The sequence below is a fragment of the Colobus angolensis genome, unplaced genomic scaffold, assembly GCF_000951035.1.
Source record: "Colobus angolensis palliatus isolate OR3802 unplaced genomic scaffold, Cang.pa_1.0 Scaffold194, whole genome shotgun sequence".
NCBI classification, from domain to species: domain Eukaryota; kingdom Metazoa; phylum Chordata; class Mammalia; order Primates; family Cercopithecidae; genus Colobus; species Colobus angolensis.
In genome coordinates this window covers 3,115,690-3,132,477 of record NW_012115088.1, presented here as the reverse complement: position 1 = coordinate 3,132,477, position 16,788 = coordinate 3,115,690, and the positions used below count along the sequence as shown (strand labels likewise).

The following is a 16,788-nucleotide window of genomic DNA, read 5'->3' as shown; positions in this document are numbered from 1 at the left end:
CTTCTCTAAATATGTGATTGAATTCACCAGTAAAATCAGGTGAACTGGAAGTCTTCTTTTTGGAAAGCATTTTGCTTACAAATTTAACTTCTTTAACCTACATGGGACTATTTAGATGTACTTTTCTTGTTTTATAGCTGATGTGATATGTTCTGCCAGAATATTTTTCCATTATATCTAAATTGGCAAATATGTTGGCATACATTTGTTTGTAATAGTCTTTTGCTATCCTTTGTGTCTGTAAGATCTGTAGTAAAATCAGTTCCTGTCTTTCATTTCCAATATTGATAATTTGTGGTTCTCTATTTTTTCCTTTGTCAGTACTACTAGGAATTTTTCAGTTTTGGCATTGCTAATATTCTGTATGTTCACGTGTTTTTATTTCATTGATTCATTTTATCTGTATTTTTCCTTTTTTCTATTTATTTGAATACAATTTGAATACATTTTCTAGCTTTTTAAGATAGAAACTTATATCAACAATTTTAAAACATTCTTCTTTAAAGCTGTGGGTTTCTCATTAACCACTGTTTTGGCTATATCTCCACAAATTTTATGTGTTGTATTTTTATCATTTAGCTTGAATTATTTTCCAAGTTTTCTTTTTATTTTTCTTTGACCTATTTGTTAGTAAAAGTGTCTGATTTCCAAATATTTTGAGATTTTCCTAAATGTCCATTATGGATTTCTAATTTAATCGTGTTGTGATAAAAGTATAGAAAGTTGACCCTGCCTATGGACTATTTCCATAAACATTTCATCTGCACTTGACAATAATTTGTATTCTGCAGCTGTTTGGCATATTGTACTATAAATTTCAATCTACAGTAAATGTTGATACTGTTATTCCAATCTTCTATATCCCTACTGATTTTTCACTACTTTTCTATCAATTATTTAGAGAAATGTGTTTAACTATCCATCCATGATACATTATTTGTCTTTTTTTTTTTTTTTAGTTTTGTCAGTTTTTACTTTATGTATTTTGAAACTCTGTTTCAAATGCATATACATTTAGGATTGTTTTGTATTCCTGTTAAATATGCTTTTCATCATTAAGCTATAACTTTCTTTTGCCTACTTTTTGCATATAATTATTTTGCTAACTTTATACTTTGAAACTCTCTGGCCTTCAGAGTGTGAATCTTATAGTGTGCTTACAAGTTTTGCTTGTTTATCCAGTCTGACAACCTTTGCCTTTTAACTGGTGTGTGTAATTCATTTATGCTTAATGTAATTATTAATATGTTCAGGTTTAAGTTTACTATTCTGCTATTTTCTATTTGCCCCACCTGCTTTGTATTCATTAGTTCCTCCTTAGTCAAATTTATTTTAGTATTCTATTTGATGTTTTATATTAGCTTTTTAGGGAAATCTCTTTGTATTTTTTTCACATTTTTAAGTGACTGCTCTTGGAATTAAAGAAATGCATTCCTAATTTATTATGTTCTACTTACAATAAATATTATATCACCTCTTATAATAATGTAGAAGCTTTAGCAGTGTAATTTCATTTGCTCTCATTCTTTGCGCTGTTTTATCACATAATTTTACTGCTTTTATATAGTGTTTATAAATAAACACTATATAAGTGTTTATAAATAAACTATAAATTTATAAGTTTATAAATAAACTATAAATAAACACTTTTATATAGTGTTTATTATAAACTCTATACTGCCTTATTTGTATTTTTGTTTTAAGCAGTCAGTTGTCTTTGAAAATTAATGAAAAGTAAGATAGTCTTACATATTCACCATTTCAGATAATCTCCATTCTTTTCTATAGATATGATTTTCCCTCTGGTATCATTTCCTTCTAGCCTGAGGGATGCTTTAACAGTTCTTATAATGCAGGTCTGCTGATAACATATTCTCTCAGCTTTTGCTTAATTATCTTTATTTTGCCATCATTTTGAACAATATTTTTACTGGATGTAAAATTTTGGAAGGCATTTTTTTTTTAGCACTTTAAAGCTATTATTCCATTGTGTTTGGCCTTAGTTATTCCTGATACGGTATCAGCTAATATTTCATCATTGTTCCACTACTGTACTATCGTTTTTTTCTCTGAATACTATTGAGTTTTTCTATCTATAACTGAATTTTAGCAGTTTGGCTGTAATATGTGTATTAGTCTGTTTTCATGCTGCTAATAAAGACATACCTGTGACTGGGTAATTGATAAGAAAGAAAAAGAGTAAGTTTAATGACTCACAGTGTCACCTGGCTTGGGAGGTCTCACAATCATGGAGGAAGGCAAAAGGCATGACTTACACAGTGGCACACAAGGCAGAATGAGAGCCAAGTGAAAGGAGAAACCCCTTATAAAATAATCAGATCTCATGAGACTTATTCGCTACCATGAGAACAGTATGGGGGGAACCGCACTCAGGATTCAGTTTTCTTCCACTGGTTCCCTCCCACAACAGGTGGGAATTATTGGAGCTACAATTCAAGTTGAGATTTGGTTGGGGACACAGCCAAACCATATCAATAGTTTTCTGAGCCTGTTTTATCCAGAACTTCTTATGGATTCGTGCTTTTAACCAAATTTGGGGATAAAACAGACAATATTTCTTAAAATGTTTTTTCCCATTATTTTTCTTTCATTATCTGCATAATTCTGATAACATTTCTTATTATTTTGTATGTTCCCCTGACCAATGAAGCTTGTTTTATTTTTTCTTTAATCTTTGCTCTTCAATTTGAATTATTTCTGTTGACCTATCTTCAAAATTGCTGATATTTTTTTCTGCATTATTTGATAAGCTATTAATCTTACAAAATGGTTTTAAAAATTTCAGATACTAAACTTTTCAGTTCTAGATTTTTCTTTGGTTCTGTTTCCAGTTTCAATTTCTCTGCTGAGATTTTCCATCTGTTTACTCCTTGTGTTCTTTTCCTTTAAATGCATACAATATGTACAATAATTGCTTTTTACAAGTCTCTGTTAGCTAATTGCTAATTACAACATTTGCATATATTGAGGTCTGTTTCTATTGTTTACTTTTTGTTGATTCTTTTTAAGGATGCTGGCTTATCTGGTCTTCTCTAAAGGATGCTGAGTTTTGTTCTGTCAGGAATTAAATTATTCACCTATCCACTTCACCTTTGTACTCATGGGTTTAGTTGGGTCTATTTAAATGTTTTCCTCATTCTTAGGCATGGCTCTCAATTCAGTGTATGTCCCTCATGTTTGACTTTTCCAAAGTTTCCTTTGAGTGCCCAAGAAATTCAGGGAGATTTATTCTCTCTCACGGGGTAAAAGCTCTGATGTGTCCCAGCTCAGTTTGGTTTCTGTTTCTCTATTCACTTCTCAAACACAATAACCATTCTCTCAGGTCTTGAGTAGTCTTGCTTTTGTAAGAGCATCCCAGTATTCAGCTAAGAATCTAAGAGAAGCACCCCTGTAGACTTTGTCCACACCCTCTTCTCAGCTTTCTTCTTTTGGGGTTCAACAAGCACCAGTCACCTAGGCAACCCCAAACACCAGTCTCTTGCTCCTTAGATCTGTGAGATCACCACTCTTCATTCTACACCTGAGTTCCACCTTCAAACAAGCTGGCCAGGGAAATGTCACCATGAGGAAAGCCAGGGTGAAACATAGAGCTCACCTTGTTTATTTCCCTACTCTCAAGAACCAAACACCTGTGCTGCCCTTTGTTGAGAGTCTAAAGAGTCAAGTTCAGATATTTTGTCCAATTATATAACTGTTCAATGTGGAGGGTTACAGCCAGTACAACAATTTATTCTGTCATGACTGGAAACAGAGCCCCCTCTATTAAATTCAAAAGCTTTGTTTATTAGAAGGAAACTACATATATACTCACGTAAATATAAAATATTAATATGAATTTGTATTTTAATGTTTACATGTTGCATAGTTAGTGTATAATTGCAGGTTTTGGAATCTGACTCCTGAGTACCAACTACGTAATCTGGGTAAATTTTGTTTATCAAGAATCTGTGTCCTTTTCTGTGGTGAAAATAATATTTCCTGACCCATTGTATTTTTGTGATTGTTAAATAATATACAGAAATAATTTAGCACAGTACATTGTATATTGTAAATGTACATAAATGTTAATGTTATTCTATGTGCATTATATGCAAAAGTATCTAGAAAGCACATCACTAAAACATCAACAGTAATTATTTCAAGGTAATATTTATTCATCCATTTTGACTTCTGTATTTCCATGCTTTCTATATTAAATGTCTTTTCATAATTAAAATTAATATTATTTAAAAGGAAATTTGAATCCCAGATGATTTGACATTAAAAGACCTTGAAATTAGCCTATATTGAATTACAAATGCCAATAGTTTTTTCAGAAAATCATTTTTTGTTCATATGTCTAAAATTTTTTGCTTATTAGGAAGGTATTAAACTGTGAAAGCATGCTAATAGTATGCATATTTTAATATTGAAGTGGCAGAAAGAACTAAGAATGTTAAGATACTGAAACAATTTTAAGATCAGTAATGACCATATATGGCTTTTCTCACTTGGTTTTCTTTGTTTATGGAAAAATTACTTAAACTGCTGCTTACTAGAGAAAGCAATAATACAACTTGAAAAACAAATAATAAGTTTTTAAATATGTATATTATGATGGTATTACTCTTTATGATTACAGAGTATATTTTAAACAAAATGACATTTCTAAAGGAACAATCAGGTTTGTTACTTGGCAGAAAAATAAATAACGAGCAATAATCTAAACCTTGAGCAAATAATCTAAACTTTATTGTAAAAGAAATATTGCTTTTGTGATTTTGGTGGGTTTTAAAAGAATATATGTTCTTGGATAAGTAGAGACTGATTATAAAAATAAAGAAATAAAACGTATGGCTTTTTTTTTTTTTTTTTTTTTTTTTTGAGACAGAGTCTCGCTCTGTCACCCAGGCTGGAGTGCCGGGGCATGATCTTGGCTCACTGCAAGCCCCGTCTCCCAGGTTCACACCATTCTCCTGCCTCAGCCTCCCGAGTAGCTGGGACTACAGGTGCCCGCCACCACTCCCGGCTAATTTTTTGTATTTTTAGTAGAGATGGGGTTTCGCCATGTTAGCCAGGATGGTCTCCATCTCCTGACCTCGTGATCCACCTGCCTCAGCCTCCCAAAGTGCCGGGATTACAGGCGTGAGCCACCGCGCCTGGCCAATAAGATGTATGTTTTTTAAGACTTTCTATCTCTCAGTTGAAAGCTTTATGTTAGAAAATCACTCACATTCTCAATTTTCCTTATCAAAATAGAGTTGCATGGAACTTGTTTGGCACTTTTGTGTTTAGACTCTATATATGAATAAAGACGTTTCCTATCTTAAACTACTTTCTATAAAAGATGCCCTTAACTCAGCCACCAAGATGTAGAACTCAGATGGTATCAAAATATTACCAATGCTAACCGTGAAAGTTTCAGATCATAAATGCCAAAAAGTCCATAAAGAAAAGATAAGCAAATCAGATTTAACCTGGGATAAAAAAAGAAAAGGAAAAGTTTCGTCCCTTTTCCCTGACATCTCTTGATATACTTCTTATATTATTAGATGTGGATTCTCTGTATTGTGAGAAGATAAGATAATGCATTGTAATACAAAGGTAGTGTATAGCCTGTATAAGCTTTGGAAAATGTTTACTTCTTTGAGGCAGGCTTGGAATTCTGCATATTCCATTCCCATTGTAAGTTGGAATTCATTGGGGCCAATAAAGTCGTATGCTTCTACAAGCCCAATACCATCTTTTCCGTGCCACAGGAAAACCCCAGGGTGTCTGTGACTATAAATCAGGGAGACAAGTAACCTTGTATTAGGCTGGTGCAAAAGTAATTGCTGTTAAAAGTAGTGGCAAAACTGCAATTTATTTTGCACCAACCTAATAACAAAAACAAATGCATATACATATAATAGAAAATCAGATATATGATTTTACCTTTTGATACTTTTTAAATAAAAAGCTTGAGTATTTCAAGTTGTTTAAAATAATTGGTTCAAACTATATGAAAAATTTGAACATGATAATGTTCTTTTATAATGAGTGTACTGACTTTAAATAGGCGAATAGGCCAAGATTCATTCTAACACATTAGGGAACATTCAAGTTCTATGTCATGATCTTTTCAGAAAGTTGTCTGTGATCTTTAAAAGAAAGGAAGAAATTAGAAGTAAGACTTAATTATTGAGAAGATGGTACTTGTTGAAATAATTTCTAACTATGTGGAGCATTTCTAACTGAAATATTTAGGATAAGACTAAGCATTTCAACCCCTAAGACCAAACTTCTATGGTCTTACTTCATAACATGCACGAGACTTATATGCTAAAGACAGGAGGACAGTTGGTATTAAAATGATATGAATTATAGTAACAAGTCTTTTCTCTAGCTCTAATTCTTCTTTTTTTTTTTTCTTTCAGAAACAAAGTCTCACTCTATTCCCCTGGCTGGAGTGCAGTGGCGCCGTCATAGCTTACTGCAGCCTCAACCTCCTGGGCTCAAGTGATCCTCTCCCCTCAACCTCCCAAGTAGCTGGGACTACAGACATACACCACCACACCTAACTAATTTCTTTTTTATTTTTAGTAAATATGAAGTCTCTCTATGCTGCCCAGGCTTGTCCTGAACTCCTGAACTCAAGCAATCATCCCACCTAATGCCTACTGAAGTTTTAGGATTACAGGTGTGAGCCACCATGCCTGGAACTAGCTCTAATTCTTTATCAGATACACTGAGTACTTTCCATGCATGATTTTACTTCACCTTCACAAAACCCTAAGATATGAGTATTGTTATTACTTTCATTTTTCTGATAATGGACTGATACTTGAAGAAAGAAAGTTACTTTCCTTAAATCATATAATTAGGGTCAGTTGCGAAGCTTCAAAGGTCACGCTATTATTACTTCTAATACTATGCTATTTTCTCTTCCATATAATTAATTTCCTGTAATAAATTTAAACTTTGTTTTACCATATTAATAATTCTCTATTTTAAATTCTTTCTTTTTTTTTTCTTTTTTCTTTTTTGAGACACAGTCTCACTCTGTCGCCCAGGCTGGAGTGCAGTGGCACGATTTTAGCTCACTGCAACCTCTGCCTACCGGGTTCAAGCAATTCTCCTGCTTCAGCCTCCCGAGTAGCTGGGATTACAGGCATGCACCACCACGCTCGGCTAATTTTTTTGTATTTATAGTAGAGACAGAGTTTCACTATACTGGCCAGGCTCGTCTCAAACTCTGACCTTGTGATCTGCCCACCTTGGCCTCCCAAAGTGCTGGGATTACAGGCGTGAGCCACCGTGCCTGGCCTCTATTTTAAATTCTTTAAATACAGAGTCCTCCCAAAATGTCAGTAATGAAAAAGTAATTATGAGAGCATATGACAGCACTTAAGAAGTGAAAAAGAGCTAGTTCAACAAATCCTCTTTTGCAATTCTTGAAAAAGTTTTAAAGACATTACAACTGTATATGAGATTTTTTCTGTCATTAAGTGCCAGAGATAAAAAATAAATACACAAAATTGTATATGAAATTTTAAGTTTATACTAGATATAAGAAATTCATCATTAAAATAAGACACTCAATTTTTTTTTGCAGAAATAAACCAAAAAATTGAAAAGTAAAATAAAATCACTAGACTTTATCTCAATTAGAACACTTATTTTTTTTTTCCATTTTGTTTTTTAGTGCTCCTCTATTTAATAGTTTCAGAGCAATTTTTAAAAAAATAATATTGTTATGGTTATTTTCTCTCTGAAATTGTTGAACATAAGACATTTTTAAAAGAAAAATCATAAGGGTTTCATTTCAAAAATAATTCACACATAGGACTAGTTTAACATTTGGGATTCTGAAAATGTGTTTATAATATTCTTTTTAAAAATACTTGAATAAAACCTCATAAAAGCTTCCATTTTTCAGATGTTGAAAATAATTGACAAGTTTTGTGCCCACTCTTCTGTTAATATGTGTTTAATGTTAAACTTCAATAACCATTATTATTATTTCTTAGACAGAGTTTCACTCTGTTGCCCAGGGTGGAGTGCAGTGACATAATCTCAGCTCGCTGTAACCTCTGCCTCCCAGGTTCAAGTGATTCTCCTGCCTCAGTGTCCTGAGTAGCTGGGATTACCGGCATGTGCCACCATGCCCGGCTAATTTTTTGTATTTTTAGTAGAGATGGGGTTTTGCCATGTTGGCCAGGCTGGTTTTGAACTCCTGACCTCAGGTGATCCACCGGCCTCGGTGTCCCAAAGTGCTGGGATTACAGGCGTGAGCCACTGTACCCAGTCAACTACAATAATTTTAAGGTTTCTACTTAGAGATATTTTAATAAGTTGTTGGGAATATTGCAATATATGAAAAATTTAAATGGATCCCTATAATTATACATTCGATTTTTAATAAGTTCAGCAAGAGTCTTAATGCTTCTTTAATATCTGTTGGTTTTGATGTTAAAATGCAATTAATTGCTAAATTAATTATGCTTCTTTGCACATTTTCAACCAAGAAGAAAACTACAGTAAAATTACGATTTTGCACTGCTTTCAAATGACTTTTAAATAGAGTACAAAATTTAAATTCAGTCAAATTAGATGAAAATTATTACTATGGCTAAACAAAGGATCTTTAGCAAAGAAATATAGCATCACCATTTTATAAAGCATTTGAAGTGGACAAGTTTGTTTCAAAAGCAACAATACCCTAATAATATGTAACACTACTTTTCAATTTAGTTGAGGTTTGTTTACACAGTGAATTAATGTGAAACTATCAAATTGTGCTGCTTCAAACATTTTCATGTTTATAAATATAATTCAAGAAGTTTTTAAGCTTGCAGATTTTCAACTTTTATAATTTTATTTACATAAAGCATGTAAACATATAGTACAAATTTCTAACTTCTCTATATCTCCTTGTCTCTCCACCTTATTCCTACCCTAAGCCCTACTTTTGCTACTAGAGATACATGTGTAGGCAGAAAACATTTTTCTTTTCCTCCTAGGAATTACACGCTTACACAGAAGAAAATGAAAGACAGTAGAATAATTTTCTATACATCTTAACCAAATCATCTATCCTTGCTTCAATATCCATATTAAAAATGAAAAATGTAGTGCTTTGTATTGATATAGCCAACATTTTGGCTTGCAAATACATATATAGCTTTACCTCTTATCCTTTCAAGTATTTAATTTTATTGTGTTGTGGGAAACATAAATTTTTGCTGTTTGTAGGCAATTTCCCAAAGCCAAAGAAAGCTTTCTTTTTTCCTTTGTCTATAGCATACAAAATGTATCTGGGTTCGAGGATATAAATTTATCTGGAAGAAAAGCTTCGTATAGAAATTCTAGTGTCTTTTGTCAAATATTCCTGTTAGCCATGACAAAAAGAAAAAAATTAAATGCATGTTAGAGAAATATCTCATTTTTTTTTTTTAATCCACTCAACATCCCTGTGGAGTAGCAAGGTCATATGCAGTCACCAGCACTTTACAATTAATTACTTTTACCTGAGGTGGCAATTTAGCAAGAGGTAGCATAAGGGCTAGACCTGGGTCATTAGAGTATAAGCTGGTGCTTTGGCCATACACCACTAACACGATCACATATGCATATCATTCTGTCTCATGTCTTTGCAAGGTACTCAGTGAAAAGCTGTAACATAAACATGAAAAAAAAATTACTCTATATTATTGGTATGTGTCAAAAGACATGTAACTTATCCAAAGTGATAAATAGGTTTTAAACAACTTTTTTCACAAATATGTTGGAAATGGCTGTGTCTTAAAGAAATTTTCCAATAGGTGTATAATTGAGATAAGAGGCATTTGTCAATAATTTGTAATGAGTTTAGATTTCACTTTCAAACTACTGACATTTATTCTACTATGTTGATTTATTTTTACCATTGGAAATTTTCTACAGAAAAATAAAGCAATATTTCTTACTAAACACCATAAAAGTAAATCACATAGGATGATGTATATTTTTTGGTGCCATGCCAATTTATATTTATTTAAAGGATAATCTCTATCATTTGCAAATGTTTTGATATTTTGCTGAAAAGAAACAAAAATGAAGAATGAAGAGTATGAAAAACAAAACAATTCTAAATACAAAACAAGTAAATCTAGAAGGTAATAAAAGGGACTGAGTCACATTTAGCAAAAACAAAGAAAGAATCCTAAATAAAGCTTTTTAACACGATAATATGATGAAAATGAATCATAAACCATTTTCTCAAGTCTGTGCTAGAATTATTTCATAACTTACGTGATTTTTCCTACTCTAAACAGTTCATTTTTCAAGTGCTCCTATAAAATATATCAGGAAGGAGGACATAAGAAAGTAATACAAACTGCACTAGCCAAACCAAGATTTCATCTCTTACAAAGAAAAAAAAAAAAAGGAAGAAAGAAAAGAAAAAGAAAGTCCTTAGATTTCTTCTGAATAATCTTTTTTATGAAGAAACTTCATTTTAAAGTGATAACTTTTCTGTTATCCTGTTTATTTCCAATGACCAATATTCAAAAGATCAAAAGAAACAAAAAGATAAAAAAGAGTTTCTATGTATAGTCCTTTGTGTTTTAGATTATTTTACATACTTTATTAAAATATAGGTACATGCATAAGTAGGTAGATTTTTCTTTAAACATTTAGTGCTCCCTCTCTCTCCTTTTTAAAGAAATTTTACATCACTGAATGAGAGCATTCATTTCTCATTAGGCAAAAAGCATGTTCTTATTTTGCCAATGTGGGTGCATTCTTCTTTAAGAAGTCTCCAATTTAAAAAACGGAACAGAGAGTGAGTATTTACTTTATAAAGATTGATCAGAACATAAGAAAAAAAGTGTCAAATGATCACTTTAATGTGTTAACTCCTTCTAGTAAATTGTTTTTATTTTACAAAATTTGGTAACATGTTGAGGTAATAGAAACTCAATGACTATATTCAGCAAAGAATCCCAGTATAATTATACTTGTTCTTGATTATTCATTTTAAAACAGATAAAATGCACTTGCAATCACCTTGTTGCAATGTAATTTTACTTTTGATTTTGGATTTTATATAATTACAGGCTAAGACCAAAAGGTATAAAACATAATATTGTTTTCCTTTTTAGCATCTTTGGAATTTGATTTTTAGATACTTGCCTCATCATCAATTCTGAGAAAGTTTAATAAATTTTTAAAAAACTTTTACAAATTGTATGGGATAGTAATACCCCATATTAGAATGTATAAGAAAAGTAGTTGTATCTTTCAAATAATATTGCTGATATTTTTAAATGAATATCAATCATAAAGAGAATAATCAAAAACATGACTGAAACTCGCCTTTCAACAAGAGTAAGATGAAAATGCATCTAATGTAAGAAAATGGGCATGTTTCCAAGGTGAAATATCTTTTAAACTAATGAAGTCCCTCAAATCTTCTCTGACAATTAATGTATTAAAATATACAGGGATTTTTATAGGTCTTTTCTTTCTCTTCTTCTTTTTTTTTTTTTTTTTGAGATAGGGTCTCCCTCTGTCACCCAGGCTGGACTACAGTGGCATGACCACAGCTCACTACAAACTCGACCTTCCAGACTCAGTCCAGTAGCTGGGACGATAGGTGCATACCACCACACTCGACTAATATTAGTAATTTTTGTAGAGATGAACTTTCGTCATGTTTCCCAGGATGGTCTCAAATTCCTGGGCTCAAGCAATCCACCCAACTCAGCCTCCCAAAGTGTTGGTATTACAGGCTTAAGCCACTATGCCCAGCAATAAATCTCTCATTCTACCATTGTAACTTGTCATTCCATTTTTGAAAACTGTTTATTTTATTAATTTAAAAAAAATGTGAAGATTCTCTATAACATTTTATTCATAGTGGTCATTAATTGCCAGAACAATTACTAAAATATTTGTACTAAAATATTTGAAAATATCTTATATTTGAGCATGAGATGACTTGGCAGATATTTTATTCAATGTCTTCTATAATTACAGCACCAATTTCAGAGGTGCTTAAAATGATTATATCTTAAAAATCACAAGTTTTTATGTTTTATTATCTGACAAGTGTTAATTCCATACTAAGCTACTTTTGCAATGTGAATTTATAAGGAGCATTTAAAGCAATCTTACAGAAAATATTTAATCTACTCAAAAATTACAGGTGTTGTACTATAATATTTTCATATGCCTAAAACATTTAGAAAAGACATCCACAAATATATAATTAAACAACTGTGAATAATTAAATACTAATCGGCATATATTAACAATGATAGCTTCCTTAATAAACAAAACAAGAGTCAATAGTTATTACTAACTTCTACTAGTTCAACTAAAAGGATTTTTTTCCCTTCAAATCAACCAGTTTTATTGAGGAATAGTCCTTTTTTATATTAATGTCAACTAATAATTATACCTTTCACTTATTTATCACTTCACAAGGTTTACAGATTGCTTTCCATGCATAATAAATATTTTTCAGCCAGTTATATCTTGGTATAGATAACAAAGACAAGTTAAACATTTAAAAACACATAAGCTATAGCAAACTCATCTACAAAATGTTGCAGATTCAAAAAGATTTTAAATATCAGATGTCTCTATTGCATCTTACAATGATTCTATATAAACTCTATAAAAATTGATTTCACATAGATTTCCAAGAACTTGGCGTATTTTTCTCAAATAGACACAATCACATGTGTTTCACTGGAATCAGTTTCAAAAACAGGAAATTGAATATGGTATTATTTTAGGGGAAAGCCCAGTGGACTTGTAACATTCCAAGCTATCAGGGATAATCTCATGACCTAGAGACCAACATTATTACACTGCTTGCCACCTGGGCTGAGATATGTGGAATTATATGGAGAAAGTCCAAACCTTCAACTATCTCTTATTATTAAACTTGCTGAGACCACAGGCTAAAATGTCTAAATAAAGAATTAATGAGGACTAGTTATTAATTGCTCATCATTAGATAGTCTCCAGGACTCAATCCGTGGTCTTCAGCTTGGGAGACTAGAACCTTCAGTCAGGGCAGCTGAGATCTAGGGAGTACCAGCATGGAGGGAACATCTGCGTCTCCTGAAAGAAACCCTGGATCTCACTTGCCCCTTTCCTGCTACTGTCCAAAGCAGAGGAACCATTTACAGGCGTAGTTACGGAGCACAATCACAAAGCAGCCCACACCTATGTGAGCAAACCTACAAAGACCACACCCCGCCTGCTGAGTTTACATCTATTTGCTTTTCAGGACTAGCCAGAGGAATCGGCTTCCCTAGGAAACATTCCTGGATCACCGTCCCTTACCTCTGCTTTAGCTGTTACCCCTATATACAACCATGTGCTTCATCCAATTAGCGCAGGTAGTGACGTATTTACGTTTGTATCTTGAACATTACAATGTAAAATTCCTTCAAACGCAGATGATAATGATTTTACTTTCATGTTCCCAGGCCCAAGCCAAGTGCTAGCATACAGTAAGTGCTCAGGAAATGTTTCTTGAATGACGCTACCACTGCCACATAGGGCACGTTTGCCATGTTAATGATTTGGAGGAGAGGTAAAGACCCAATTGGAAGAGACCAACAGCACGTAATGAAAACGCCATGATACAGTCTCCTTAATGCCAGCATGAATGCAGTTTTTGCAGCATCAGAAAACATCTTTCAAACCTGTCACCATGGACTAAACAACACCTTTGTAGGCCTATGCAGGAAGACAATATATCATTTTTTATAATGATAGCATTTTACTGCCATAAACACTTAAAACCAAGGAATCTCATTTTTTAACAAAAACCTCAGAAAATGGCCTATATTTTTCTGAGATTCCATATTCTATATGTAAAATGTGTTTAAGGCTTTCAAATAATTATATTATTTATTCTGTTTCTAAATAAAACACAATAGTATATTGTTACAGAGTATTTAAAAATTATACTCTTTATTTTTAACAGAATAATTGATACCACTGACTTAAAAACTCAGTTTTATATGTGGATCACTCTGAAATAACATTTCATTTTCTTCCTTCAGAAAAATGATGTTCCAAAGAGAAGTTCAGTTTAAAAATACATATGAAGAGATTTCTGATGATGCAAAAACATATACATACTACATTAAAAATATAAAAAGATATCCTACATATACAAGATTAATAAGGTTTTCATGAAAGTAACAGACCTGAAGAAACTTTGAAATCTCCGCAAACTTTCCTGTCATTTATGGAAAACATAAAACACTAATTTACTATCGGCCCCTTTCAACTTTATTCTATTTTTCTAAAGCATCCTCAAAATAACAGGGGGACATTTTGGGGTGAGAGCTGAAATCCGTACTTTGGGTATATTTTAGAGACAATAGATGTAAACAGGGCAATTATTATCAGAGATTAAAGCAGACAGACTTGAATTTTGATCACAGGTGCACACAGAAGAAAGCTTCATTACGTAGTCAGAAGGTAAAGTGCAGCATACACAAAGCACAAAATACAGTCTAATAAATATTCACATGCTTAGGGTGTTTCAATTTAGTTCTTACATGCAACTTTATGAGAGTCTAATGTAAATGAAATGTGTACTAAATGGTTTCTTTTCCCTAAGACAAGGCTATTCAAAACTTCTAAAATCTCTTAATCACTACATATTTTTTACAATGCCAGAGAAGAAAATGAGAAATTATTAATTTTTAAAATTACCCAGCAATTCCATTGCATCATCTTCATTATCAATATCTTCTTCTGTTACAGATGGGGTAGGGCTGTGGATGGACTCAAAAGAATCCTGAGAGAGCATTGCGGCCAGGAGTTTCTTATGCTGCTGTTGCTGCTGTTTTAATCCTTTGTTCTTAGGCTCCATCTTTAAGCTGAAGAAATATTTATGTGTTAATTAGCTGTGATAAGTAAAGAAAATCTACAAATAAATTTCCATTTGGTTATTTTATTACACACATATGTGGACATGTTACTAAAGTTTTCCCCAAAGATAATGGAAATATCATCTTTCTTGGACACCCATGTGTGTCTCGCTAAGGATTCCCAAGTGAGTATGGGGAAACTGAAATTTGGCTCACTTAAGAGGGCAGGTGCTAATTTACTCCTACCTATTGTTGCCATGTGGAAATTAAAGTCTACTCCATGAGTCTTCTGATTTTCAAAGAAGAGCTAGAAAGTTCAGATTATTAGTCCCTGATTTATAAAGCAAATGCATGTTAAGGAAAACACATTCAATGGGATAAATATTTTAAACTATTATATTAAGATGTTTTAAAATACTCAACTTTAAATTCTTTTGCATATGTGTATATAGTTGTCTCAACACCATTTGTTAAAAAGACTATTCTCTCCCTCATTGAATTGTCTTGCTTTTATTTATAGTGCTTTTGAGTCTATTTCTTTGTATAGTTTTATTAGTGACTGCTCTTCCTGTTACAATATGTATATGTATATTGTACCACATTCAGTAGACTGTTGTATTAGTGTCAACATTTACCACTTGGGGTGAAGTATAGATACCTTACTTCCATTTTGGACCCGTTAGTTTCCCTACTTTTAAATATTATTGAGTATCAGATAGTGTTATAATTTTTGTTTCAATAGTTAAATATCATTTCTAAAACTCGTGAGGATAGTCCATTGTATATACCCGTATTTCTGCTCTTTCTGTTTTCCTTTCTTCCTTCCTGAGGTTTTGAGGTAGATACTTTCTTGCCACTGAGGTAGATTCACTGTTACCACTCAGCTCTCCTAGCATCTTTAGTGGGGAAAGGGAGTCTCAGCTCTGGCAGGGAAGGAAAGCATGTCCCGTAACCGTTTATTGTCAGCGAGAATCGGCAATTCCCCTGGCCTATGTCTCTGGCTTCTCCTGGTGGTGTTGGTGTGGCTACTGTTCAATCAGGGGAAGAAATAACCTACATGGGCCACCTTCTCTTGCTACTTTGGGAGCAAGGAAATGCCCCTTATTCTGTCGAGTGGGGAACTGCAAGGAGCCCTGCTAAGCTGTTCCTCTAGCCCTCAGGTGCCTAACCATTCCACCTTCCTCTTTACCCTTGTCACAGTTCTCTTTTGGTGCCTCTTGTTTATTTCAGGGTTTATATGGGTATGTAGTGAGGGACAGCAGAAAGTAATTAGTCTGCACCATCTTGTTCAAACGGAAGTGACATGACTTGTTAATTAGAAAGGGCAACTGATATCATTACACTGGAAAAATCTGGTGGACATCACCTGCACCAAGTGATCAAACTTAGCATCACCAATAATACTGGACAAATTGACATTACGTACTTCCTAATATGATATAATAAGAAAGTACATCCCACCAACTATGTAGAATTTTTTTCCCAAAAATGTCTAATCTGAATTTAATCAGAGAACAATCAGACAAATGCAGATTTGAGGAATTTTTTCAAGATAACTGGCCCATAGTCTTCAAGAATGTAAATGTCAGAAAAAGGAAACAAAAGGCAGAGGACTGTTGTAGATTATAGAAGACTAAAAAGACTTGACAACTGGATTCTACACATGATCCTTTATTAGATGCTAGATAAAAAAGAAATAAACAAGTATACAAAAATCCATAAAGGACTTTACTGGAAAAATTGAAGAAATCTGAAAATGGACTTTACATTAGATAACTTTATGGTGGGATTGGTTTGATATGATGATTATATTATGGGCACATAAGAAAATAGCTTTATTCCTAAGAAATACATGGTGAAGAATAACAATTAACATTTTATAATTTATTTTTAGATGGTCCAGCAAAAAATAGAATATGAT

At 32.8% G+C, this 16,788-nt stretch overlaps 1 protein-coding gene across 1 annotated transcript in view; it reads right to left on the bottom strand.

The window, feature by feature from the left end:
- The window catches only part of LOC105510919 (chromosome unknown open reading frame, human C8orf34), a 500,972-nt gene that overhangs the window by 274,256 nt on the left and 209,928 nt on the right, over nucleotides 1–16,788 (bottom strand). The window contains exon 8 of the mRNA XM_011940919.1: nucleotides 14,710–14,876. Coding sequence (XP_011796309.1) covers nucleotides 14,710–14,876 — 167 coding nt within the window. The remainder of the gene's footprint in view (nucleotides 1–14,709; nucleotides 14,877–16,788) is intronic.